Here is a 26,045-nt window from a genome sequence, read left to right as displayed (position 1 = left end):
AGTTATTTGCAGGCAGCAACTGTACTTTTCCTTCTCCTTTTAATATCACAGGAATTGTGTTTAGGTTGTCGTGTCGTCAGTGTCATTTTCTGATGAATTTTATTGTTGCTACATTTTTATTTGTTGAAGGAATTCCATTTTAATTGCTAAACATTGCTATGAAAAAGCCATTAATTGTAATCTTTTGAATCCGTTTTGCCTTTTTTGACGTTGAAACGCTTCACTCATTGCCGGCCAGTTATTTACACAATAACGATGCCACATTTTAAGGGGAAAAGGTCGACCAATCAGAGGAAGAGGGAGAAAAAAAGCTTTGCAATCTGGGTCTTCTCAAAAATATGACTTTCTCACCACAACAGTTTATAGGGCTGAACTTTTCTCTCATCAACACCTGGCCTCTCTGGTTGAAAGCAGATGGATCGCAGCTTTAGAGCGTCCAGGCACACTTTGACATAATTCTCCCAGACCTGGTGGTGTTTGGAGAAGCAGCGCCTGCTCCGCCTCCTGTGTGGTGTGTTAATGGCAAGGCTCTGCTCTGCATCACAGGATAGACAAACAGACGGGACAATAGAGATGTGTTCACCAGCTGCTCGTGGACATCGAGAGAGGATCTGGAGGGAAGACGATCTCACAGGGTCGAGTCAAGGAGTTATCCCCACGATATAAGCGTTTCATATAAGTCGATATCGATAGTTGATTAGTTTTTTGTTTCAAATGTCTGAAATGCTGCCAAACTGGTGGCATGACTTTCCCTCTTTTATCACAGTTTTCACTCGATGAGGGATTTTGAAGTATTTGGTGAAACTTTGGTCTAGAAAACCAGCGTCAGGGTCTCCCTAGGATTGAAAGCGGTGAAACGAGCTAAGTAGGTTCGATCAGATAGTCCACTCACGACTTCACATGTCCGTCCAACACTTCCACTGTCCAACAGGATGTTCTCACAGTACCTCAGTGCAGCTGAAAGTCGAATCAATGTCTCCTGCTTGTGAGTTCTGGGAGTTGTAATTTTGACAAAGTTGTAAGTTATGACTTCTCAAAGTTATATTTGTCTTTGGGATTTCGGGGGGGGTTTTTTATCAAGGGAGATAAGAGTCTGTGGGATTTGGCATGAAAAAGTGAAGTATAGTGAGAAGAAGAGAGACGGATGCACGTGGGAATGGGTTAAGAAATCTGTAAGGGGAGAGAATGATGTACTGTGTCCAAGACAAATTGAAATGGATTTTTAAAAAATAAAAAAAATAAAAAGTTCTGGGCTGTATTAGTGGTTTTGTCCAGTATCAGTCGTGTTATTTTATTTTTTTGACTGAGCTGTAGGCTCAAAGCGGTTGGAATGTTTTCACAGTGGAACCGTCTCTGGACGACGTTGTTTGTATTGTTCTTTGTGCTGACCCAGACTCAGCCAACAAGGTACGTTTTGTTTTCAAAAGACGCACAAGTACGCCAAGACCACCGTATACCCGTGACCCAGCTTTACACCGACCCAAACCTCCTCTTCGGCCTCATCCTCGTTCGGCGACTTTCGGGTTTTCAGCGGTGCCGTTAGTTCCCTGCTGACAACCCGGAGAGTGAGGCCCAACGGGTTCGACGCTGAATGACGGGCGTTGGGGGTGCAGACGCGTAGACTGCAGACGGATCACCGGTCGTCTGTGCAGCCTTTCATTCTGCTGTGCATGTTGTGCGTAACGGCGCCCGGTGACACGTCGGTAAACACAGCTCCGTCTGTTGCCGGGGTTGTCGGTGTGTGTTTTCGCCGCTCAGACAGAGTGTGAAGTGTGCAGCATGCGACCATGCAGCCTGTGCCAGCAGGGGCTCTGTACGGTACTGTTGGTGGGGGCAGAATGCCACCTTGTCTCGGTTCTTCGATTGCTCACAGGAACAACTTTCTCTTCACGACTCTCTGCTCTGCAGAGCTTAACATAAAGGACAAGTTGCTACGCTGCAGCCAAAATCTACCACAAAGATGTATTTAAGTCGAGATGGGCGATAAGAACTTTATTTTTTCTTTCTTTGAGTCTTTCATTTATTTATTTTTTTATTTGAGCAGAAGAAGAATATGTAAAGTAAGATGTGTAATGTTTAAAGGGGAAGGCAGTAAGGTAAAAATGTTTATACATCTGCTTACTTCCTTTTCAAATAGATGGTTTTGGAAATATGTATTGTGGTGTTTGAACGAAAATATGTTTGAAATAAACTAAACGTTCTTTCTTTTGATCTTTGTTCTTTTTCGTTGGTTCATTTGTAAAGTTTTATGTTTGTACATTTCTTTACTTTGTAGTTTATTCTGTATTCTAGCTTTTTCTCTGTTCTTTTTCTTTCCTCCCGTTTTATTCCTTTCTTCCTTTGTTACGTCTTTTATCGTTTTTGTTCTAGCTCTTCCTTTCCTTGTTTGCTTCTTTCCTTCTTTCTTTCTTTTGCTCTTTCTTTCTCTTTGTCTGTCTTGTACTCTCTTTTCTTTCTCCTCTCTTTCTTTTTTTGGTTTCTGCAGGTTTGTTTTGCCTCTATAGGATAACTGGCAGTAAAGTCACTGTAAACGTTTTGTGTTTACACTTCACAATGGGCCAGAAATGGACTGAGAAGTCTGTTCATAAGAGTCTGGCGAACTTAAACATTTTTGTTAACATGAATAATGTGAAGTAACTCATCCCCGCCCTTCAGTCCGAACGTGAAAAAAAAAAGTTTTCTGTGAGGGAGGGACGAGTTAACAGTATTTCACAAAGTCGACGATTTATTGTTCTCCTCTAAACCTTCCAGGGTTCTCATACTTTTGTTGAATTTTTACTCATCGCCATGCAGTCAGTCTCCGTGATAACTCTAAGACATCCTCTGAGATCATAAACGATAAAGTGGGAGTCATGTAATGAATGGGATCATCGGGGAGGACTAGATGATCCAGCCGGCACACTCACGCCATCGTCACTGCGTCGATAACATCAGTCTCCCCTTGTCGGCTCTCTTCCCGTCAGCCCATGTCAACTTATTTGTTGTTGCTTACTGTTTGTTTGCTTAACCAGCGTCCGTCCCTCTTGCCTCAGCATCCGCCTGGGGGATCGGAGGCCGTATTTTCCTGTCCGTGTAACGTGTGTTGGAGGAGTGGGTGTGCTTTTCGCTACCGTAAAACACTCAGGTTGGTGGGAAACTCCAAGTAATGATGTGGAGCATGTTTATGCCACAGGACAAAATGTGCATCACCCGGAGTTCCTTGCCGAGATTGCTCAATTTTTTTCTTTGAGTATCTTTGTGCAAACAGCAGATCACCTCTATGGTCCATGTGTTAATGGATGGTTGAAGCAGAAGTCCTTCCTCCTGCCTTAGTAGCAAAAATAAGTCCACATCTCCCACCCTCGTTCTCCTCCTCCTCCTCGTTTATGGCTCTGTTGTACCTCTCTGAGTGTTGACAAATGCACTACTTTGTTTCTGTTTGATGATGCATTCCATGTTTTATATAAACTTGACTAAAGGAACCCACCCTAGAGCCGTGCCAAGTTCACAAACACATAGCTGTGGTCCTATTAGCGTAAAAATACCCTTTATTTCAACTGCAGACCGTTTCCTGTGCACTGAAAGCTGGAAGGAATTTTGGAGGGAAAGAGAAAGAGTTACGATTCACTCCATTAAGGCTGGCCTCAAGCTTTCCAAGGCCTGGTGTGGTGCAACAGTGCCCCCTAATGGCTTTAGATTCAGCCAACAAATCCCCTCAACAAAGAGCTTAACCTTCTGTAAAAACAAAAAGAAGAACTGAACATCTCTACCATAACCATGATGTAGCTTTTGGATTTTATTTTGAAGGAGCCTCCGTTTTTGTTTTGCTTTTTTTTGTTTGCCGGCTTCAATATGTTCATCTCCTCTTGCCATGTGTTTAGCACCTCCATCCATGTGTGAGGCAGACGCTCAGATCACTGGGACTGAGTCTTTCATCAGAAAACTTCTAGATACCGTGGTGTGATTAGACCCGCAACATCAGTTCAGTGCGCTGACCTTTTCACCTAAGGCTCATGTATGTTGTCGCCGTAAATCAGGCCAGGCTCTGACTTCGTCTCACATCTCCACTGCGCAGTTTGTGATGACTGCGCTGTTGTAATGGAGTACTGTTGAAAAAAAAAAGCAACCCGCAGACAGACATGCAGTATAAACACCCAACTAAACACTCAGTAAGTACAGTAAGTGTCTTGTGTTTTTTTCCAAGAACACACACACACACACATACACACACACATAGATGAAAAACATACCATCCACGCTGACGCAGTTGGTAAAAAAGAAAGTGAGCTCTGATATTAAAACCATTTCTGAGTGGCCGTGCTGAAAAGTGAAACAGACCAACTGCAAAATATCAATGACAAGTTATATATCTTCTATATTACATCCTATACAACGCGGTGCCAAAAGCCATGACTCATCGCTCGTCTCTTTATCTTTTGCTTCCCAGGAAGTGGACTTGATCAATAATTTTCGTCAAACTCAAGCAATTTTTCAGCCGGTTCCTCCTTGTTAAGCCATTCATCTCAGGCCTGCAAATCATTCGTGCATTAAAAACGGCCATGAAGTCGAGGAATAAATGTTTGTCTGAGCAAAACAGGAAACTGAATTAAAATTGGATTTTTGTTGAAAGTTTGTCAAAAAAATAAACTTTTTTCCTATTTACTTAGTTATGAAAGGAGATTTCACTGACTTCCAGTTTTTGGGAGATCTGATTACCAGCAATCAGAAACTTTGTTTTAATTTACGAGGAGCAGAGGCAAAGCCACACTGTGTGTGTTAGAGGACACTATTTTAAACAAGGTTTTGTTCATATTTTACAGCAAAAATGAAATAATTACTCATGTGGCTTTTGAAAATATTATTTTTGAGATCAGTCAGCATTGGTGACTGTAAATACAAGCCCCTGTGTTTATTCCCTTGACCTCAAGTGTCCATCTCTAGTCCTGCAGGTTTTAGTTGTGCTACCTAAAACCTGCAGTGAATCAACATGTTCAGACATTCAGAAAACTGACTCTTGAAGACATGAGACCCCTCTGGCACAGAGGGCTCTGATGTACAATTAAAACTCCCAAAGCCAACAGAAGTAGAAGCTTTAAAAGGATAAAAATGTTGGTTTCCTTCATTCACCCTTCTTGTTAGCTGCTCCTTGCTTAAGCTTTGTAGGCAGCGAACAGAAAAACACAATTACTTTTCAGATATTTTGGTTTAGCTCATATTTGTAGAAAAATACCTGACTTGAATACCATGCTGAAAAGCCTTTGTTGCCCAGGTATGGTGGGTTCACTGTTTGTAAAAAAGTTTTGTTTTTTTGAGTTTATGACCAACTAATTGTCATTCAAGGCAGTCGAACTAAGATTTGCTTCCGGTCACCAGTTGGCTGTCTGCCATGAAGTCCAAAGAACTGTTTGCTGATTACATGTCTTAATTTTTTCATTTGATGACTTAAAGTTTCTGGTGGGGTTTTTTTTTTTTGTGTAAACAAGGCTTAGCATCTCAGTTCCCTCTCAGTACATAGTTTATTTTCATGGTTCGGTACATGTACTGGGCAGAAAATGTCAAAATACAGTAAAATATCCAAAGAAAATCTTGAGAAATATGTGGAACACTGTAAATCGTTGGAAATACAGGGTGTCTGCGCATCTTTTAAAAGTTTTAAATTCATTAGAAAAATGGAAGATGGCCTTAAACATTTTATCACATGTCTTAAATTTGTGGCAGAACTATTTTACCTCATATATTCTATGTAGTTTATTTTTCTCGTGTCAGAGAAACATTTGAGTCACACCTAGAAATCTTCATTGCATTTTGTGACTTCTCTTGCCAACCCATGCGATGCTGTGCAAAAAAGCTTGGCACTACTATTATATAAAATATGCAGTTTTCTTATGTTCATTTCAGTTGCGATACAGGTCTTAAATTTCATTCATAGTGGGCTTAAAGAGGTCTTAAAACGTCTTAAGTTTCAATTGGTGAAAGCTGCAGGAGCCCTCAAATCTTCGTTTTTAAATGTTTCCTTTTAGATTTCTGCTTATTTTCTTCATCAGCTGTTTACCTCAGGAAGCCTCCTCCTCACTTGGTGCCTCCTTAGTCAACATATAGTATTTAGCAGCTTTGGGGGGGGGGAACCCTTGCATGCATGATTCAGATTGTCCAAGTGTGGGGAAATAGAGACAGAGACTTTACTTGACCCAAGGGTTTACAGCTGCAGAGCAGCTCTCATCTGGTGAATTACGCTATTATCCATTAAAGTCTATGCAGCAAAACACAGCCTCATTAATCGGCTAATGTTTCCAAGCATTCGGGTTGTTGCGGCTCAGATGCTAATTTTTCAATTAAAAGTTTTTGTTTGCTTCCACCCTGCGTCCGTCCTCTCACGCGGCTACATTTGGACGGCTCTGCGGGTCTCGGCTGAAGCAAGATAAGCAGGCAGCGTGTCGTGTGCCAGGCAGACAGGATCCAGCCGCAGTGACCAGCGTGTGGCTTGCTGGTGGTGGCAGGGTGGAGTGCGTGGACTGTCTGTTTGTTTCTCTGATTGGGTCCCGAGTCGCCTCCAAATTACAGCCCTGGAGCTCTGAGCCAAACCGACTTTTGACACACAGAGCGCAAGAGGAAGTAAAAGGCAGATAAAAGACGAGGAGATGCGGGAGGAGGCGGCGGATTAAAGGTGGATAAGCGGAGGATTGATGTTCACGCTGTTTCATGTACGGATGGCGAGGCCGGGTCCGGTTTAATTTCTGGAGAGCTGATCTTTAACGGTCTCTCTCTGGGTGTCCAGAGTACAGAACGTTGAAAGAGTTGTCATTCATCCTAGAAGGTTTTCACGTTTTGTCATCTTACTACCACAAGGTCCAATTTAATTTAATGAGATATTTTTGTTACAAACACGGAATAGTGTTCAGATTTGTGAAGTGGAAGGAAAACAATACGTGTTTTTTTTATTTTTTATTGTTGACTAAAATAATCAGAAAAGTTTGGCGTGGCATATTTGTCGTATTCTCTACCTGCCGTCTTTGCAAAATAACTCGAGCTCTGTCAGATTGAATGATTTTCAAGTTTTGCCTCACGTTTTCTTTATGAATTTACGTGTGGCCTTTGACTAGGCCATTCTATCTCATGAGGGTTGGTGTAAACCTTTCCATTGCTGCTCTGGCTTCATGTTTCAAGTCATCATCCTGCTGGAAAGTGAAATTTCTCTCCAGTCTTGAGGCTTTTTCAGTCTTTCACAAGTTTTCTACCCAGGTTAGCTTGTATTTAACTACGTCCATCTTCTTCTCAACTCTTCCCAAGTTCCCTCTCCCTGCTGAAGAGCACCTGCTCTATACCATCACCCTTCAATATTGGTCTCATCTTCCTTCTCCCAAATGTTTGCTGTCTTCTTCGTGGCTTTAAACAAACTTTACACTAAAAGTTCTTGCAGCCCTTGCTCTCTTTTTGGCATAAAATACGACTCCTGTCAACAGATCCTCCCACCTGAGGAACTTTGTTCTTAGCTGCTCCTCCAAAGTTATCATCGAGCTGCTGGATGCTCTTCCGATTGACGCTCAAAGCTTGGGATAAACTTCAACTTCACTCCTGACTTATCTGAAGTCTTCCTCTGTCTTTGCGATGCTCGGCTCTCTAACAAACTTCTCAGATTTATTTATTCTGATATTAGTTTATGCGCAGATGGACTCTGTTCACCAAGAAGGTTTTGAAGGCACTTGATCTCATTTACTTGAATACATATAAAAAAAACTGTGTTTCATTATGCTCCCAGTTTACAATTCTGCCCTCCTCATTGAGGTAACTTGACAAAACGGGGAAAAGTTTGAAGATGGGAATACTTTGGCAAATGCTAATTGATACCGTAGGCTCTGTTTTATGTCTCATTTCTCTTTTGACTAAAAAGCATCAACCTATGAAGTTTCAAGCTTATGAGTTTTCCCTTTCTATCAAAAAGTACATCATAAACGAGTTACTCACATGAACCAAAATAGTCAAAAACATTCTGATAAGAACATGTTAAATAAAAAATGTTACCCAGTACAGCCTGAGATGAAAAGCAGAGCTTTGTGTCATACTCTCTCTCAGCGTTCTCACATTGTTGAAGATGATATTTAGATGTTTTTTTTTTCTTTGTTTTTTTGTTGCGGTTTGCATGTGTTTCCACTTGCTCTGCCTGAAGTTTCTCTGCGCCGCTGTAAATCTTTAGCCTTCCGACAATTTGGGTTCTCTTGTGTCTTTGCTGTATTGTTGTTCCGACTCCAACGTGTTATTTTCAATGTGGGTTTCTCCCATTGCAGACATGGAAGAGTTGACTGACTGACGGATAAGTCAGAAAAGTGGTCACACTGCACACGCCTGGCGTAGCAGGGTGCTAATAGATTTGTTGTAATAAGAAGTTCCCCGTTTCTTCTGTACTAGAGCCGTTTCTGCTTAGTCATCAGGTTGTCCGGGTGAGGAGAAGGTTGAAGAAGACGAGCGGCGACAGACGCCAAAATAGCAATCCGTAGGGTTCCAGTCGTGGTGTGTTTTGGCAATGCCTGCGGTCGCTCACAATATCATTATGTGTGGTGTAATAACAAACAAACTCCTGGCGATGCTACTCTCCGTCAATCGTCACTGCAAAAATGTCAACTTAATCTGGAGGTTTCCTCACTGTAGAAGAGGATTGAGTTGATTTCTCTGTCTTACAGTTGTATGAGCAGGACATCTGAAGAGATTTAGTTAGACAACTTTAATTATTATACTGGTTTTGCATAGGACTATCCCTGTCACGATAAGTTTTGCTGGATGATAAGGTGTCACAGAACGTATTGCGATAAACGAGCATGAACCGCCTCCAACTTCACTCAAAAAAACAAAAACAGAATGTGATTGGCCGGCATAAATACTTCACAGTCAGTCGTATTAATGGTATGTTTCCCCTGGACCAGATTTTCATAACTACTTTTATATTTCCACTTTAATAGATTGCGAAACCACAGCATGGATGTCTGCTTTTAGTTCTTAAGCGTTATTGAACAAACAAGCACAGCTGAACATGTTTAGAAGTTCAAAATAACTTCCAACGTGTTTACTGAACTCAAAATGTTGCCAAACTATTGATGACTCATTTTCTTTGAGCTGTTCCTCTTCCACCTCGACCAGCTCTACCTCTTGCTGTCGGTTAAGTTTCAGTACATCGTCCAGGCCTGCAAAGAATTGTATAAGCCCAAAGTACAGGATAAAGGTAATTTAATATATTACAAATATGAATCTGAAACGTTTGACCTGCATTTGTATCAGAACCATCTCTACTGGCATTACGGCTATGTGACAAACTGACAAAAGTCGTGGTTTTAGCGTTCATTAGGCCCTTTTTTTCAAAATTAAAGGTTCTGAAGATATGTAGAAACGCGGATGTTACGAGAATGAATCGCAGGTAGTTAATGACTTTGATTTATTGGTTCCAATGCTCACCGGAGCAGGCTATCTCCTTTTTTGTGTTTACAGTCACGTTTCCGACATTCTCCATAAAGACCCGCGCGCTTTTCACACAAGACAGAATAATAGCTGTTTAAAAGAATCCAGAGATAGACCAGGTTCTTTTTCTTCTTCTTCTTCTTTTTTTCCGACTCTCGCTCATCTTAAGGCAAATATCCGCTCTTTTGATAAACAGAAATTTCCCGGCTGGCCCCGTTGTCAGATTTGTCCCCGTCACCACTGCAGGTAACGCTGAACATGTGCCTCGTCTGCTGGGATCCGTGTGGGATCGTGTTCTTCCCCCCGCTCCCTGTTTCTCCCGGAGGAGAAGATGAGCCGCGCTCATTAACAGCATGTCTGGAAAATCTGCTGTGATTTTTACTTTTATTTTTTTCCTAATTCTTTGTTTCTGGTGTTGTTGTTCAGAATTCTGCCAGCTTCCCCGAGTCTGAGCACATTAGTTGTTTGTCTGCCAGCTGCTTTACGACAAATCAATAGCGAGCTTGCTGAACATGATTTAGCGTCGATCTTTAGTTGCTGTCTTCTGGCTTCAAAATTTATGGCTCGTGCTTTTTAGAAGTTTGCCTGTGTGCCTTCCAGCTTTGCATGTTGTTATTTGTGAGTGCAAATTGGATGTGATTATATATTTGAAAATGAAGCACATGTGTGCTTCCAAAGGAATGTGAGCAACTTTTTTTTTTTTTTAAGGTTGCCATGACAAATGTGAAGGGATGCATTTGCCTTGAATCATGTTCGAACAGAGACTTTCGGTCAACAAGAAGAGCAAATCTGCGTCCAGTTGTTGTTCTTACTCTCACAAACCTTCAGTATCCATCTCGTCCCCTTTACTAGCCCCCCCACAGGACCCAGAAAAGAGGTTCATTGTGCAGGCAGCGAGCAACGTTAACGCAAGCGAGGCCTGCTTCTGGTTAGCGCACTGCACTCCGTCTCAAACACTCACCTTCCTCCAGGGGTTGCATCTGGAGCTGGTTTCCTGTTGAGCCGGGCAGAGGCGGGGTTTTGGCCCGGGCCTTTCGATTGGGTGAGATGGAGCCCTTATGGAGCCCAGGGTGGTTGGGATTGCCAAGCGAAGATCTGTCAATCACTTGCACACAGATTCGAACCAGAACGCTGCGCAGGAGAGAACCAGCGACGGCCTCAGGTTTCCATTAATAACCTGCTGGTGCGTTTTAGAGTCGGCCTGCTCGGCGGAACAAAGAGGACTTCTGTAGGTTGTGCAAAGTTAGATTTTCCTCTTAAAACTTGGTTATTTAAAGCAGTGTTGTCGTCTAGAAATTGGAGTACCTAAAATTAGCATTTGTGTGACCGAATAATACCGCTGTTATGGTGTAATTGTGCGTAATGGTCACATTAGCGCGGGGCTACATGGTCAGTGCGTCCTGTAATTGTTATAATAATAATGTTGGTTTCCTGCTATTATGGTGGGAACCTGCACTGCTCCCTGAATTCTGGATTTACGATATCTTATATCTCGTGTGGAAGTTTAAAGGTGTTTTATTTATAACTTACAGAAGTGGTTATGTGTTAACAATAGCGAATTGTTTAGCACAGGTTAGATTAGAGAAAAATTCTATTAAAAGACAGAGTTTGAATGTATAAATCAGATTTTCTATTCCATATATTTACAATCTCTTATAGTGTTATATGACATTCTGAAACACAACCCATCAAAATAAGATGTCAAATTGAGCAAAACATGATAAACACTTCAGTCTTCTGAAGTGAGATTGTTTGTGCTTTACCAAAAGCCACATTTTATGATTGCTTACCCTCCATACAGTTGCACGTTAATTGGATCCAGCGTAAACACACGATATTGTGTTTGTTTCTCCAAAAACATCAAATTTAGCAATCTGCTTCCCCATCCGTCCTGATCAGAGCCATCCCTGTGCACCAGCATCACGAGTCGGGTGCGGTTGAGTTCAGCGCCGGAGTTGCTTTCTCTCTCGGCTTCCCTCAGCACAGAGTCTCATTTCTGGAGCAAAGACCTCCATTTCCTGCTCTGGCGCCATGACATGCGGCTGACAGCAGCTTTAATAGGCCTCTTGAAGGGACCCAGTTGCGCTCAATGCTTCCTCTAGCATGTGAAAAGAAAAAAAAAAAGTGCACATACCACACTGTACACAGAGTGTACAGTGCACAGAGTTTGGAAAAGCACAGTATGGTGCTTTTTGTGGAAGGTAATTCAAGATGAATGACACAACACTGAACACTGTGAACCTTCAGAAATATGCCACCCTCCTCCAGCGCTAAGGATCAACTCTGTCTCACCTCTGAGAGGCTGTAATGAGATGTTGGACAGAAACGCGATGGGTCAGATCGCTTTGGCTTCAAAAGAAGACAACAAGAGCGGTTTACAATATTCTGAGAAATGTTTGCCCAAATTTTTCTACCATCACCCTTTTGTTGTTTGAGTGAGTAAAGATAAAAAGTCCTCCTGACGTAGAATAAATCAGTGCAGCTTTGATCAGTCTAAGCCATTTAGATTTTAAACCTGAGGTGATCAAATACAGTCCAGAGTTGGTTAAAATATCCATCTAGTTATACGGTGATAGGAAGCTAGAAATCAGATGCTCGCTTCATTGTCATTAGAAGTCTGTTGGGAGCCTAAAATGCTGCTACACCAGCGATCACTTGGTCAAAAACAAACAATCATAGCCAGGAGGAAGGTCTTAGTGCTGCTAATCAAGCTTGTGTACATGCTGCTCAGTGCCCTGACAATGGAGAAACAAATTACCGTTCCAGGAAACCTGTTTATTTGCCGTCATCGGTGGCCATGGTAACCAATCAGAGGATTCACAGCAGGTTCTGCTGACAGGGAGAAGCTGTAGCGTAGCAGAGAGCAAGCGTGTGAGCGGTGCATACACAAGCCTGATGGGCAATGCTAAAACCCTCCTCCTCCTATATATATATATATATATATATATATATATATATATATATATATATATATATATATATATATATATATATATATATATTATATATATATATATATATAGTTTATGAAACTTACATAGTGTCGCTTTAAAGTGGTGGAAACTTCTGCCATAATTTAACAACCAAAAGGCGTCAGTAAGCACAATGACCAGTCCTTATTAGTTGACTAATTAAGCACAAAAGGGCAACTAAATAACTATTTCCTCCCTTGTTTCAAAATAAGAGTCTCAAACTCATGTTCATATCTAGGGTTCATAATAATATGCTCCTTTCAGGAAAGTCATCCTGTTAAATAGGTGGACTTCATGAAAATGCCCACAGTTCACTTTGTGGCAATACATGTAATGGACTGTCAGGGGTAGATAATGGTTTTTGTTTAGGGGTTGCAGCCAAAAACCTTAGAGGTCACAACAAAGTTAATAAGTCAAGAGTAAAGGCTTAAGGAAACTAGGCTTTCTAACACTGCAGAGAACATGCTCTTTGTGTGCAGAGAGGTCCAAAAGGTAACACGAGCCCAGCTCTGCAGTGAAGTAATTTCTAACAAATGAGTCCCTCCAGATCTCCCCCCTTTCAACTCTCTTTGTCTCCGTTGCCCCACGCTGACGGCGTCTGATGCCAAAGCTGCACGGCAAACAGAGCTTTCTGAAACGACGATGCTGTTTGCTGACCGTGGCACGCTTAAGGATCAAATAGACGTCCTCAAAGATGTGCACAGACAGACATGTTTGGGATGGATGAATGAAAGAGGAGAAGAGGAAAAAGGAACGTGCTCAGCAGCTCGCCGTTTAAAACAGCCTCTAACGTCTTGTTTTTCCTCTCCCCTTCGCCGTCCGGCCGCAGAAACGAGCAAGGCAAAAGATCCCGAACATTGTTTGGCAACTCAGACGAGCGCGACTTGGAGAGGTATTCGATTTCACAACGCTTAAAAAGAAAAATGTGTGGTGAGATTATGTTTGAAGAGTCCCCGAGGGCAAGTGGTTGGCTGGAACCCAAGGTGGGGGAGAGGCCCCGTTGGGGTTGAGCGTACCGGCAGAAACACCTTCCAGAGACGCAGCTCAGATCGATTATTCGAGCATGAGGTAAATGTCAAGAAGTTAGTATGGTGTTAACTTTATTCAGAATCCTACATTAGCAGTCAATAACGAGAACCTCTTTGGAGCAGTCGGGGCATTTTGGGGGTTTGGCTGGCCTGTACTGCATCTTTGGCTCGGCGCTGAGTTCCTCTGGATCAGACGTAGTATCCAATGGTTTTCCCACCACAACAACATCAGCAGCCTGTCATTCTGTGAGCCTGTTTTTTTCTTGATGAGGGGGACCACAGTGCTCTTCACAGAGCAGTCCCACGTCTAAATAAAACGTATCTACAGGGACGTTTTGAAGCCTCGTCCGACACAAACGGACCATTAAACTCAACAATCGTTTCCTTTCTACTATCGTCAGTCTTTCCCCTTGTCGTATCTGTTTTGGTGCCGTTTCCTCTGAGCTTCATTATTCACATTTCACATCACTTGGTCAGCCTGCTGCCTGTTTTTCTATTCTCCGGTCACTCTTTCATTTGAGCTTCATGTTTTTCATCAGACAGATTAGGTCCACGCCCTTGTTTATTGGTGTATGAGCTCACCCTCGCTGTAAGAGTGGCCAGTGGCCTGTGAAGGATCTTGTGATCTATTGCTTGTTGGACCAGAGCCCCATTCAGCCACACGGCGCTCCTGACTACTTAGACCTGCAGAATCACAAAAACAGGCCGCTGCACCTCAACTTTGCCCCGAATCGTGGCTCCGTAAGCATTTGTGCAGAAGTGCGCAGTGTTTGGGACACAGAGGGTTTCCAAGAAAATTAAACAGACGAAGGAAACCAAGCGGAGCTGTAAAATTAGCAAATGGAACAATGATGTCATGCACAAGTCGAAGGTTTATATAATTGTATTTTGTTGAATTTATCGAAATAAACATTTAATCTACATGAACGTTTGCCTGTTACTTTATTACATGAACTGATTTCAACCTCAGTCTATACATGGCAAGCTGTAGTGCTTACGGTAAGTTGCATTGTGGGAAATTAGGTCTGAAAAATGACTTTTCTCTGTTGAGTTGAAATTTAATCGACTGTTTTTTCTTCTTTTTTTTTTGGAGCACGTAATTAGGAAATGACAATATCGTTGACGATTGCAACAACAGCTAACCCAGTTTTTTATGATTCTTTCCCGTCTTTTTTGTCATCATGATGTCACCACAACTTTTTTCAGCTTTAGGAACTTGGTCGCAGTGTCAGTGGATGGGCATTAAGGGCAGTAACAGTTCAAATTCAAGCAAAAATGATCGAAAAGACGAAAAGGTGTCAACCTCTTAACCCTGATGTCTAAATATGTTTACAAAGTTTTTCTGGCAGATGAAATGAACTAGCCAGTCCTGTCTGTCACTGTCTTAGTTTAGGCTAAATTCAGTCAGCACACAGAGTAAAACATGTTTGATTTTTAATGTATTTTTGCAGCCTAAAAACATAGACTATGCAACTTGCTTTAGCCAAAAGTATGTTTATGGACATCCAATGTTTGAAAGGTTCGTAACACAAGATGTTGTCATAGCATTTAAAATATTTTAGCCCAACAAATATTACATCTGAGGGGTCTTTTGTTTTTGCGATGCTACACACATTGTTATAGTAGCCTTTCGCGTAATTAGCAACTGTAACTAATCAGTTTCTGTGTCTCCCACCAAGAGAGTGTAGACCTTTACCTTCTCTGCTATTTCTAAAAGGCTGACGACATTTCCACATCCAATATTTTCCATAATGACAAAGACTAAAAACTCCACAGAATTAAAGAACGACTTTTCTCTGATGCATTCAGCCTCACCGTTGAAAGTCTGGTGCTAACAAGGTTGTTTCTAATAAAAAAACCTCAAATAGCTATTTGTGTAAATGGTTTAGTTTTTAAACACAATGTCATGATTCAACGTCCGCCAAAGCCTTTTGTCCGGCGTGTTCACTGAGCAGGATGATCAGATATAAAGGTCAGATGAGAAACGCTTGTTTTTGGTTTAGACTCTTTGATTTACAGTCAATAACTTGTAAGGTCATCATTTGAATATTTTGATAGATCAGTCTACGTTTTGCAGGCTGGTCAATCGGTCATTAAGCATTTTCTGCATGTTTTCATCGTGGAAGACGAAACTATGGAAATCTTTGGATTTGAGCTTAGCAAAAGATCTGAGTCCTTCATGAGCTTGTTTGCACCGTTTTGTGTTAACAGTTGCTCTTGGATTCACATGTTTTATTGAGATATGACCATGGAAATCAGCATTTTAACGGCATATCCATTTTAAGTTAATAATAACAAAATAAGTCTGCCACTTGGTGGTTTTCCACGAGAGAATGGACCGCTCATAGAGCATCTTACAAGGGAAATAACAGTGTCTCTAGGTTGCTATTGACTCAGTTGGTGTTGGAATTTGCAAACAACATTCCCATTCTCTACAAATCCAAGAAATCATGGAGAAAACGGCCTGTGGGATTCTAGGGGAGGCAATTAAAGTATCCAAGGACTGAGCTGGCTGTGGAGTGCGGCTCTGTTTTATTCTGCAGCAACACCTGCAACAACATGACCTTCACGAAAAGTTATTGGAAGAAAACATTTCCTGTTTCCTTACAAATGAATATCTATTAAAAAAAGGGGAGGGGGGGACAGATTTTGGAAATAAGATCCTTTGGATTGATTCAGACTGAATAAGACATCCTGGCCAAAATTAACAGATGTATGTTTATAGGAGACGTTGCCCAGATTTGTGTGTAAGACCGAATTTGTAATGAAATCTATGACCTGGTTTTACCGACAAGGTTTTGACAGGGGCAGCCTTAACTTTGCTGCGCTCACATTTCCACGATGACCACATTGTTAACGTGAAACGTATCTGTGTGTGTGTGTGTGTGTGTGTGTGTGCGTGTGCGTGTGTGTGTGTGTTTCCCCGTGTCCCAGGCTCTTGGAGACAGTGACTTCCCGGCCGTGCTGAGGCAGCTGCTGCCCTTAATGAAGCCCCGCGGAGGCGAGGACAGCTCGTCATCAGGGTCGAGGCTCGGACAGGACGAGTGTGGGCCGGACGAGCTGATCCTCCTCCTGATCTATCTGTACACCCTGGCTGAGGAGGCGCAGGACTCCGCTGACGGTGGGGAGGAGGAGCTGGAGAAGCTGGAGCGCGAGCTGATAGGAGCGCTCACGCTGGTCATCACCCAGGAGACGGAGCTCAGCCCGCTTCTCCAGAGCCTCACCGGTGAGAGAGCGCTCCCGCTGCCACACGTGGTTTGCCCAGGTGTTGGCAGCTGGGTGTGTTTCCTCTGTCTCTGTCTTCAGTGCTGCTAATGGGAGGATTTCTATCAGTGTCTTCACACTCCATCCTTCTCCTCAGCTCCTCGTGTCACGCCTCTTGGGCCAAAAACACGCACACTTCTACAAGCTGCACAATATAAGTTAGTTGTTGGAGCATTGATAGCTTTAAAGTCTAAGCCCATACCCTGTAGCTGTAAGACATGCTGACACTAAAGCTGCTGTGTGTGACTTTTTATGATTATTAAAACTGTCTCCATGTCGTGACAGAATGTTATGAGGCAGATAATCTGGGAAAAGATCAATCCCCTCCACCTCTTCTCTGAGCTAGTATTGCCATCTGAAGAAAAGCACCAAAAACAACCAATCAGGGCCAGGAGGAGGGTCTTAGCGATGTCAATCGATGCTATGACATGTGCTAATGTCGAATAAACAATTTAACATTACGGGAAAAGAGTTTATCAGCTGTCATCTGTGGTTGTGCTAACTAGCATGAGCATTCACAACATGCTATTCTATGCTAGCAGCAGCATACGGTAGTGTTAGGGTTGGTAGGACTGGTTGTTTCTAGTTAGCACTGGGAGCACTGGGAGAAGGCAGAGGGGGTCCTTAATTTCACAGACTATCTGACTCTAACTGTACAGTCGCGACATGGTGACAGCTTCTATAAATAAGAGTTACACACTGCAGATTTACGTCTTCTGCCTTCAAGTTGCTCAATAATAAACCATTAACTACTTGTCAATGGTTTATTATTGGTATATTACAAACTTCATTTTGTTTGTTGTTAGGTATTAAGCTGTAAACCAACACAAAGTAGCACATTTCAGTCTCTTCCAGCCTTGTTTATAAGTAGACAGTAAAAATCTTTTGCCCATTCTGTTCTAAAATAATTCAGGTTAGATTCGAGCCTTGGCACAGATTCTCTGTTCAGTTTAGGTCTGTTTTGGGGGCGGGGGGGTATTCTCACAATTGTTCATGGGTTCAAGTCCCAAAGTCTTTTTTATGAAGTGCATGACAGATAGATTTTCTGTGGATATATTCTCCTACCTGAGTTATATGCATTTTTGCATCTTCTCCAGAGTTGGAAAATGGCTTTATAACTTAACCGTTTGTTCAGGATGCATTCACACCAGCCATGTTTGGCCCCTTTAATCAGACTGTAGTCTGTTTGCCTAGAAAGTCAGGTGTGTTTAGGGAAGGATTAATTACACAATTGATCTCTGAAGCAGACCAAAAAAAAAAGCAAATGGAACAAATGTTGCGATTTTAGTCCCCAACCAAACCGAGTCTACCAAACTATCGGGTGGGAAAACACCCCGAGCTTCTCCACAACTTTCTCCCTGACCTGCCTGCTAAAAATGCAAATCACACAATTTCAATTTTAGTTTTAATTAAAGTCGCGTATAATTTTCCTTCCGTTCATAATTAAAAACAAAAACTGTAAACAAATTGGAAAAGAGCTCAGTGGGTCTGGGTTGTTTTGCAAGGCCCTGTATTTGTTGACCAAGCGGCTGGTGAACTGCAGTGCAGATCAAGGCCTGGCCCTAAGATGAATGGTCCGTCTGCCTCAGCACCACAGCCAGCGCACCTCCCTCAGAGTAATAGCATCTTTAACCTTGAGCCTCTAACATAAGCTCTCCTCCCCCAGTCGTAAAGTTCACAATTAATCCCACTTTTGGTTTGGGCTTGCACCATACCTTAGCACAAGCCGTGAAATAGCACACTGCGGTTTCCTCTTATATCACATCTGGGGTCACGTTGTATATAGGGGGTTTGGTAAATCTTCATAGCGCGCTAATAGAGACTGCTGACCTCTCTCTATCCCACTTTTCTGTCCTATGAGAAGTCTCTGCCTCTTCCTGTTCCACTTGGCTGGGTGCAGTTGGTCGAGGGGCTTTGGGGAGCAGGGGGGAGTGGGGTGTGGGGTGGCGCTCGTGGCAAGTTCAAGCTGAGAGTTGTGGTTCATGTAAGAAAAAAAGAAAAAACCCTGACTTTGTTATAAACACTTTCTTGGAAGGAAGCCCGCGACGGGGTGCCAGGTGCATTTAAGGCAGAATAAAGACAACATGTCAGGGGAAACCTGGCAGTTTGTGCACTTTTTAAGATTCAAGTGTGTGTTTTGTTGCGCGCGTTTGTGTGTGTGTGTGTGTGTGTGTGTGTATGGTTTTATAGCGGCCGACAAAGCACTTTGGCTTGAGTAACATGAGGAGGAGGTCGTCTGTCTCAGCATCCAGAGCAAAACATTGATTGTGACATTCCCCCCAATTAAAGGAGTCGAATAAAAACCAGACGCCGAACAGAGGTTGGTCACCATGAGAACGGGTGCTCTCGCGAAAATCCCCCCTCCCCCCTCCGCTTTTCGCATTTAGTGAGCGGCTCGAGTTTTAAGCGCACTGTGGATGAACTGTGGGTTGCAAACGGGGTGCAGAATCACCAGAAAAATATACAGAGAGGACAAAATACCAGAGGACAAACGGGAACTTGAGAATATAGGAAAGTAAGCATGACAGTGCAACCCGCACCATGTCTGATAAACATCTCCGTCTGAGAACTTAGGAAATGATGTTCTTCAGACTTCCAGGCTCTGTCGTTTTTGTTTGCTCAGAGAGCTGGAGAAGCTTTGTCTAGTTTACGTGTTTAAAAGCAACGTTCATGGTGGGTTTTTTTTCATAACTAATGCCAAAGTGTGGGATAATTTCACAAAGCAGTTTCCCACTGGAAGGAGGAGAATCAGGTTCTGGAAATGCCCGAGTCTTAACCAAGACACGCAGACGTTAATCGAAGTTAAAAATACATCTGACCTGCATTGTCATGCTTGGTTATAAAAGACACTTCTTTTCAAAACAAAAGTGCTCGCATCTTGATTTTATTGAGCTGGGTTTAATAAAAACAACATGGCTTTTTGGGTCCTATTGACTATTTCGCTTTGTAGTGCGCTATACTCACATCAAACGACGAATTAATCGGGTAATCAATTGATCTGGGTTCTGTTTTTATTGATGTCACATGTGAAGTAATCACGCACTCTTTTAAGAGCAACAACAGAATATGAAGCAAAGTTACGCTAATCTGTTTAGAGACATAATTTGTCAAGATATCAGAAATATATAGTCTAACATCTCTGGTATGCTTTTTTTTCTTTATTTTTTCAGGTGGTGTTTTTGTTTTTTACACAACCTGCAAGACGCAAATAACGCTGATCTTATAGAATGCAGCTCTGCTTCCTCTGCTTGTGATTTCCCTAAATGCGGTGATAATGTCTGATGTTGGTTTGCTACTTGCTTGATTGAACTATTATAGAAGTAGATCATCTTTTTGTACTCTCCAATAACTTCGTTAAATCACCAAAGCATCTAACGGCGATGTCTGTTCATATTTGCTGTTTATTTTTGAAATAACATTTTTACCTCACTGTGGGCGTGCTTGCTGTAAGAAACCTTGGTCTTGCTAACAGTGATCAGCTTTTATTAGCATTTTTTTATTATTATTTAGCATTACTCCTAACAGCAGTGCAGTGTGTTGTCAGGCAGGTCAATACATGCTGTAAGATTCCCGTGAGATCTCAAACCAAATATTTAACAGTAGTGATTTTTGTGTCGAGCCTTTCAGCCGGGGAACGTTGCGTATATCCCAGATAGCGCAGAAAGATTGAAACAACTTTGAATCAATGTCAGCCAGAAACATTGAATCAACGTTGAAAGCTGACATTGAATAAAACATTGAAAGTGGTCGGTGACTTGCATGTTGAATCAACGTTAGTGTTTCAACCATAACTGACATTATATCAATGTTGATTCAACCATCATCTGAATGTGGATCTGCACACAGATTTGGGTTGATTCTACATTGAATGAAAGGTAAGGATTTATGTACATTTTTAGGTCTGATAGGTCTACATCATAACATACCACTAAAAGTTTCTTCACTGGTGTTAAACACTGTATTATTGGCAGATGATGGGTAAACTGTGTACACAAGGTTAAAAATGACAACATGGGTTTGATATAACATTTTATTTAAGAAAAGAGGGACAGATCTTTAAACATATTTGACTCCTTTTTGACTGTCAAAACAACAGTCTGTTGTCCACAGAAGAACAGAGTCCATGAGGTTAAGCTTTGCACTGTATGAACTGGGGAAACAGTACAAGTTGTGGTAACCCCAGTTTGACTCTGGTTGGCGTCACTTTGATTCCTTGCGATGTTTTCCTCTCGTTCTGGCGCGTAATGAAGCCACTTCGACAGTTTTGCTGCAGTCCTAAGTGTCAGCTTTGGGTCAAACTGCAGAGCAACGGCTGAAAAACACAAAAATAAAAGTGAGGAAGGTGCCGGTTAGAAAGATGATAAACATTTGAAAAGTTCTGAAAGACATTGAAAGATTAAAAAGTGTACTGATTACAGGTCTGAGAACAAATACAAACCATATAGTTCCCCATGTACACTCTGTTAAATTAATATTTATCTTAATCTTTACGTATACAATTACATTTACCTATCAAGCTGCAGTACAGTGTAGGATTTATGATGCTGCACTCATGTTAAAATGAGGGAATCAATATTTAAAATAAAGGGCTGTTTATCAGAAAACCTAAGGATAAAACTCAGGGAGGATCAGGTTTATTTAACACACCAGAGACGAATAAATAGAGCAAAAGGTGATTTATACTGTAGTTGGAAAAATTATTTATAATTTATACAGAATAAACTTCCATAAAATAGCTGGTTCAATCTTCCATCAACTACAAATATTTCCAAATAAGTTGATTCAATTCCTTAAAAAGTGTCTATATGCTAATAAAGATCCCACACAAGTAACAATAGTCCAGTTCAATTTAACCAGTTACCAACCCAAGAATCAACAGACTGAATCAGTCATTAGCAGGTTTAGTTCAGTGTTTCACCTGCCTTACATGTTTTAAGTGTTTCCCTTCTGCCTCACCTGGATTGAATCTGTGGATGATTAACAACCTTCTGCACTTCTTGATGGCTGCAGACGGTTATGCAATCACTAACTCAGCTGTTCTGGAACAGAGACACATCTAAGCACATCATAATAAAAAGTTAAAAACAAGTAATTACTATCACAACAATTTAAAGCCCACCTGGAGCAGCCAGCCTTACACTTCCTTGTCCACCACATGCTCTCCCAGACCAAACAATAGGCCCCGCCCTATTTTAAAAATTCAAATCCCACAAAATCTCGCAGGATTTCATACTTAGGCCTGGAGTGGTGGGTAGGATGAAAATAATACAAAAGGAGACATGACCTCAATTATTAAAAATATCTTTGCCCCAAAATAACCAGGATTACTATGGGCACAAAACAATGCCCTTATTTTTCAATTAAACACATTTAAGATCAAAGTAATATTGAAAAATTACCATAAAACTGCTCAGAGGAGAATTCAATTCAGAAGCCGGTAGCAAACAAGACGGCAGCGAAGCAGCTGTGTGTTTGGGCCATTCCACTCATGTAAACGGTGGGGGTGGACCGCTCCACTCCTTGTAGTAAGTTGTAGATGTTTTCGTGTCAATATATCACAGACAAACAGTCAGTAAGAATTTTTATTAACAAGTAAAAAAATGTACAGAAAGGAATCACCACTCACTATCCTCTACAGTGTTATTAAAAATGTGAGAACCCCCGCTCAGTAATAAAATGCTCTCACCCAGAGCTCTGATGAGGAGGGGAGGACATTGATTCAACATTGATCAGACGTTGATCAGACATTTCAGTCATTAGATTTCAACGACAAAACAACACTGATTCATTGACACAGTTTCAACGGTTTGATTGGATGGTTGTTTGATGGTTGATCCACCATCAGTTGTCGACTTCAACCAAAAATCAACGATTCTAACTACAATTCAACGTTGATTTAACGTCGTGTGCTATCTGGGATGATATTCTACGATAAACAATTAGAAATCTGTAACATAAAACTATATGTTATTGTAACTTTTTCACCTTCCACAGTCCAGAATATACCAGCTCTCCATCCAAATCTGAAAATGGAGCAAAACTATTTGTTATTTTTACCCCCTGAAACGCTTTCAAAATGTTTGCTTTGAGAACATGACGGTAGGTTTAGTTTTTAGATGTTCGGTGATGTGCCAGAAGTCAAAATACCCATAGAGTTGAATCACATTGCAACCTCAAATTTTAGTATATTCTGTTGGAAATGTTTGTGATAGGCAAACATAAGTAGGAGGAAAATTATTATTATTATTATTATTATTATTATTATTATTATTATTATTCCATATAAATACAAATCTGAAAAGTGTGGCAGGCATTTATACCCAGCCACCCCAGCCAGTACTTTGTGGTTATCGTCTCTAAAAGCTCCTGTTTTGCATGTGAGAAATGTTTCCCTTGTGCCTTTAATATCTGCATTTTAGCATTGTTTTCTTCTAAACTGTGGTTCTATGCTTATGCTCTTTCTTTCAACCGTTACTTCAAAGTCCCATAAAGCACTTTGGGTTTCCCTGCGTATGAATAGTGCAAGATAAATCAAAGGCATTTTTTTAATTTATTTTCATCTACACACCAACAAAAAACCGAGGGAAAGCCCAGCCTACCCCAAAAATATTTCAGCATATAGTTCCCAGGTTTACAATGCAGCGCCGCATGTTTATAACAGAGTGTGTGAAACTTGCTGTTGTGTCTTCGTATTGTTGTCTCAGAGTATGGATGTGATTAAAGGGCTCGAAGAGTATTTATCCAAGAAAATGGTTCTGCTTATTGCAGACTGGGAAATGATCTCCCAAAACCAAAACGCTCCACAGCCAACACCACATGTGGGGGAGAGCCCGATTGGCTGCGGGCGGCACCGCGGAGCCAGAGCGAACGACGGGATTGGACGAAGAGCCCCGGACTGCTCCCAGAGCCGGGCTCTGATTGGGCCCTGCCGGGCTCTTGAGCGTACAACGCTGTGGTGTGTCTGATGTGTGCAGGTTGTAAATAGCTCCAAGCAGTTACTGTTAATTCCTCGCTTAGTTGTGGGAAAAAAACTACATTTATGCTGGTTGGAATAAAAACAAACAGAAAAAAATCCTCAAGCTGTTTTATAGATGCACTTCCTGTCGGGCCTGGTAAAGCTTTTGGTAGGGAATCAATCATCAGCCCTGTTTTTGAAATTCTCGCGTTCTTTTTTATTTTTTTTATTTTTAATTTTCCTTTTTTTTGGGGTGGGGGACAAGATTGAAAGGCTCAGCCAAAGGTTTGTAAATCCCCACCCTTGGACAGCTTTCAGAGCCAGGAAGCTGAATCATAGCTCTTGCTCTTGAAGTGAGTGGGTGTCGTTCTGCAGAGGTGAGACTCGAGTCTTAAACCCCAACTGGTGCTGATGCTAGAGGTTTAGTCAGTACGCTTACACAAGAAAATGACTTGTAGTGGGTGGTGAGGGTGGTGGGGGGGCAGGGAAAAAAAAGTGAGTTTTAACGGGAAACTCGGTGGTTTTTCATCTTGTTCTTCTCTTTCTGCGTCAGCCACTCCTTGGGTTTGTTATTCATCCTGTCAGTGGTGTATGCATGGGGTAAGAAACGGGGGAGCGAGGGGAGGAGGTGCAGCAGACCTCCCCAAATGCGAATGTTTGGGTTGGCACAGCAACATGAGCCAGTCAGGGGACTTGAAAAGGGATCACACATAACTTTTGCCACCAACTGTCTGTCTGCCTACTTTTTAAACTTTTCTTCTCTTTGTTTCTTCTTTTTTTTTCCTTGTGTCTGCATCTCTTTTCTCACCCCTTCTTTTTTCTCCTCCCTCTCCTCTCTCGGTAGGCCCCAAAGTGGAAACCCGGCAGCCGGGAAAGTGGAGCATAATCTCGCCTAATGATTTTGCTTTATTAAGCATATTTCCCCTGTTGCGCTTGCTTATGAAATTAGTTGCAATTATTTTTAATTGGTGGTCTTTCCTTTACTTCCTCCTCTGTTTGAACAAACAAGAACCCGTTGAGATACTCACTACGAGAGAGAACGGTGGACCCGGGGACGACCAAGGTACCCAGTGGCATTGATGCCCCCCCGGTCCCTTCATCACCAGTTCACTTCATCAGATAGGCTGATGGCGGGGAGTTTTAATTACCATTGTCTCATCAGCTACTTACTGCAGAGCCAGGGAGGCCTGGTTACCAGGCAGGCCACCCACAGCTGGTGGTTGGATTGGATTAATCGTACAGCTGATTGTTGTAAAAGATAAAAACTCAAATCGATCATCAGCTGCTGTTTGTCGGTTGTGATTTGTAACCAAAGTATGTTGGGAGTCTGAGGAAGTTAAACTACATTGGATTATTATAAATTATTTTTTTAAATCTCTTAAAATCAAGCTAACGGGTAAATCCTTGCCAGGAAGGTTGATGTTAATTTATTTTGTGTCAATTTATATTTTTCTCTTATCAATTCAATTAAAATATTGAATTGTTTCCATTTGTCTCCAACATTGTTTCCAACATTTAGTTTCCATTTGGAAACATTTAGTTTGGATATGACATCCAAATATCTTCAGTACCTGCAAATTAACAGAAATGCTAAAATTGATGAAATTTAAAGAAATAAAATCTATAATTATGTTTGACGTTAATTAAACACCTACTCACTACTAATTAAACAAAGCCAAACAACCGAGAATGAATCAAACAACACTAAATCAAACCTACATGATAACATATTAATTGTGCGTTCACACCAGCCCTCTTTAGTCCACTTTAATCGACATTTACTTTGTTTGTATAAAAAGTCCAGTGTGAGAGCGCAACTGAACTCTGACGCGAACCAAAAAGCAAACTCTGGTCCGTCTAAAAATCTCGGTCTCGGTTCGGGTGAAGTTAACTTTGTCGCAGTTCGAATACATATGTGGATGGACGCGCATCAGAGACTGGAGACTGCTCCAAGAGCAGGACTGTAGCGCTGGGCATTCTGGGTAAACCAAAACAAACACGAGAGACTAGCGCTAGCAGGAGAAATGGCTTAAGAGAAATCCTACAACCACTAAAATCTGATGCCACTCCATTTTTATTTGCATTTTGTGAGAAAGGTAGTTGTGCTCACTCTCTTCTTCAGACATTTTTGTATTATTTCCTTCAGTGGTTTTTGGCGCAGGCGAAGGGGGGATAGGTTTTTCAAAGGGTTTGGATCGTCCAACACAGTGCAGTGTGAAAGCGAAATGTAGCAGCTGGAAATGTAGCAAATGTTGTAATTTTGCTCCCCAATCGAAACAAGTCTACTGGACTATAAGATGTGGAAATAATAAAAGTCTCTCTCTTAATCTAAGCATCATTATAAGGTGTCAAAACACTAAGACTGTAAGGAGAAAAACCCAGATCTGTTAAGTCAGGAAAATA

At 41.7% G+C, this 26,045-nt stretch overlaps 1 protein-coding gene across 1 annotated transcript in view; it reads left to right on the top strand.

Annotated features, from left to right (window-relative positions):
- scfd2 (sec1 family domain containing 2) overlaps positions 1-26,045 on the top strand; it is a 129,040-nt gene that overhangs the window by 41,632 nt on the left and 61,363 nt on the right. The window contains exon 5 of the mRNA XM_088005170.1: positions 16,358-16,649. Within this exon, the coding sequence (XP_087861296.1) occupies positions 16,358-16,649 (292 nt within the window). The remainder of the gene's footprint in view (positions 1-16,357; positions 16,650-26,045) is intronic.

Source organism: Poecilia mexicana, unplaced genomic scaffold (genome assembly GCF_051168715.1).
Source record: "Poecilia mexicana isolate PSO_F unplaced genomic scaffold, ASM5116871v1 scaffold_4, whole genome shotgun sequence".
Lineage (NCBI taxonomy): Eukaryota > Metazoa > Chordata > Actinopteri > Cyprinodontiformes > Poeciliidae > Poecilia > Poecilia mexicana.
This window is presented reverse-complemented; position numbering and strand designations above follow the sequence as displayed.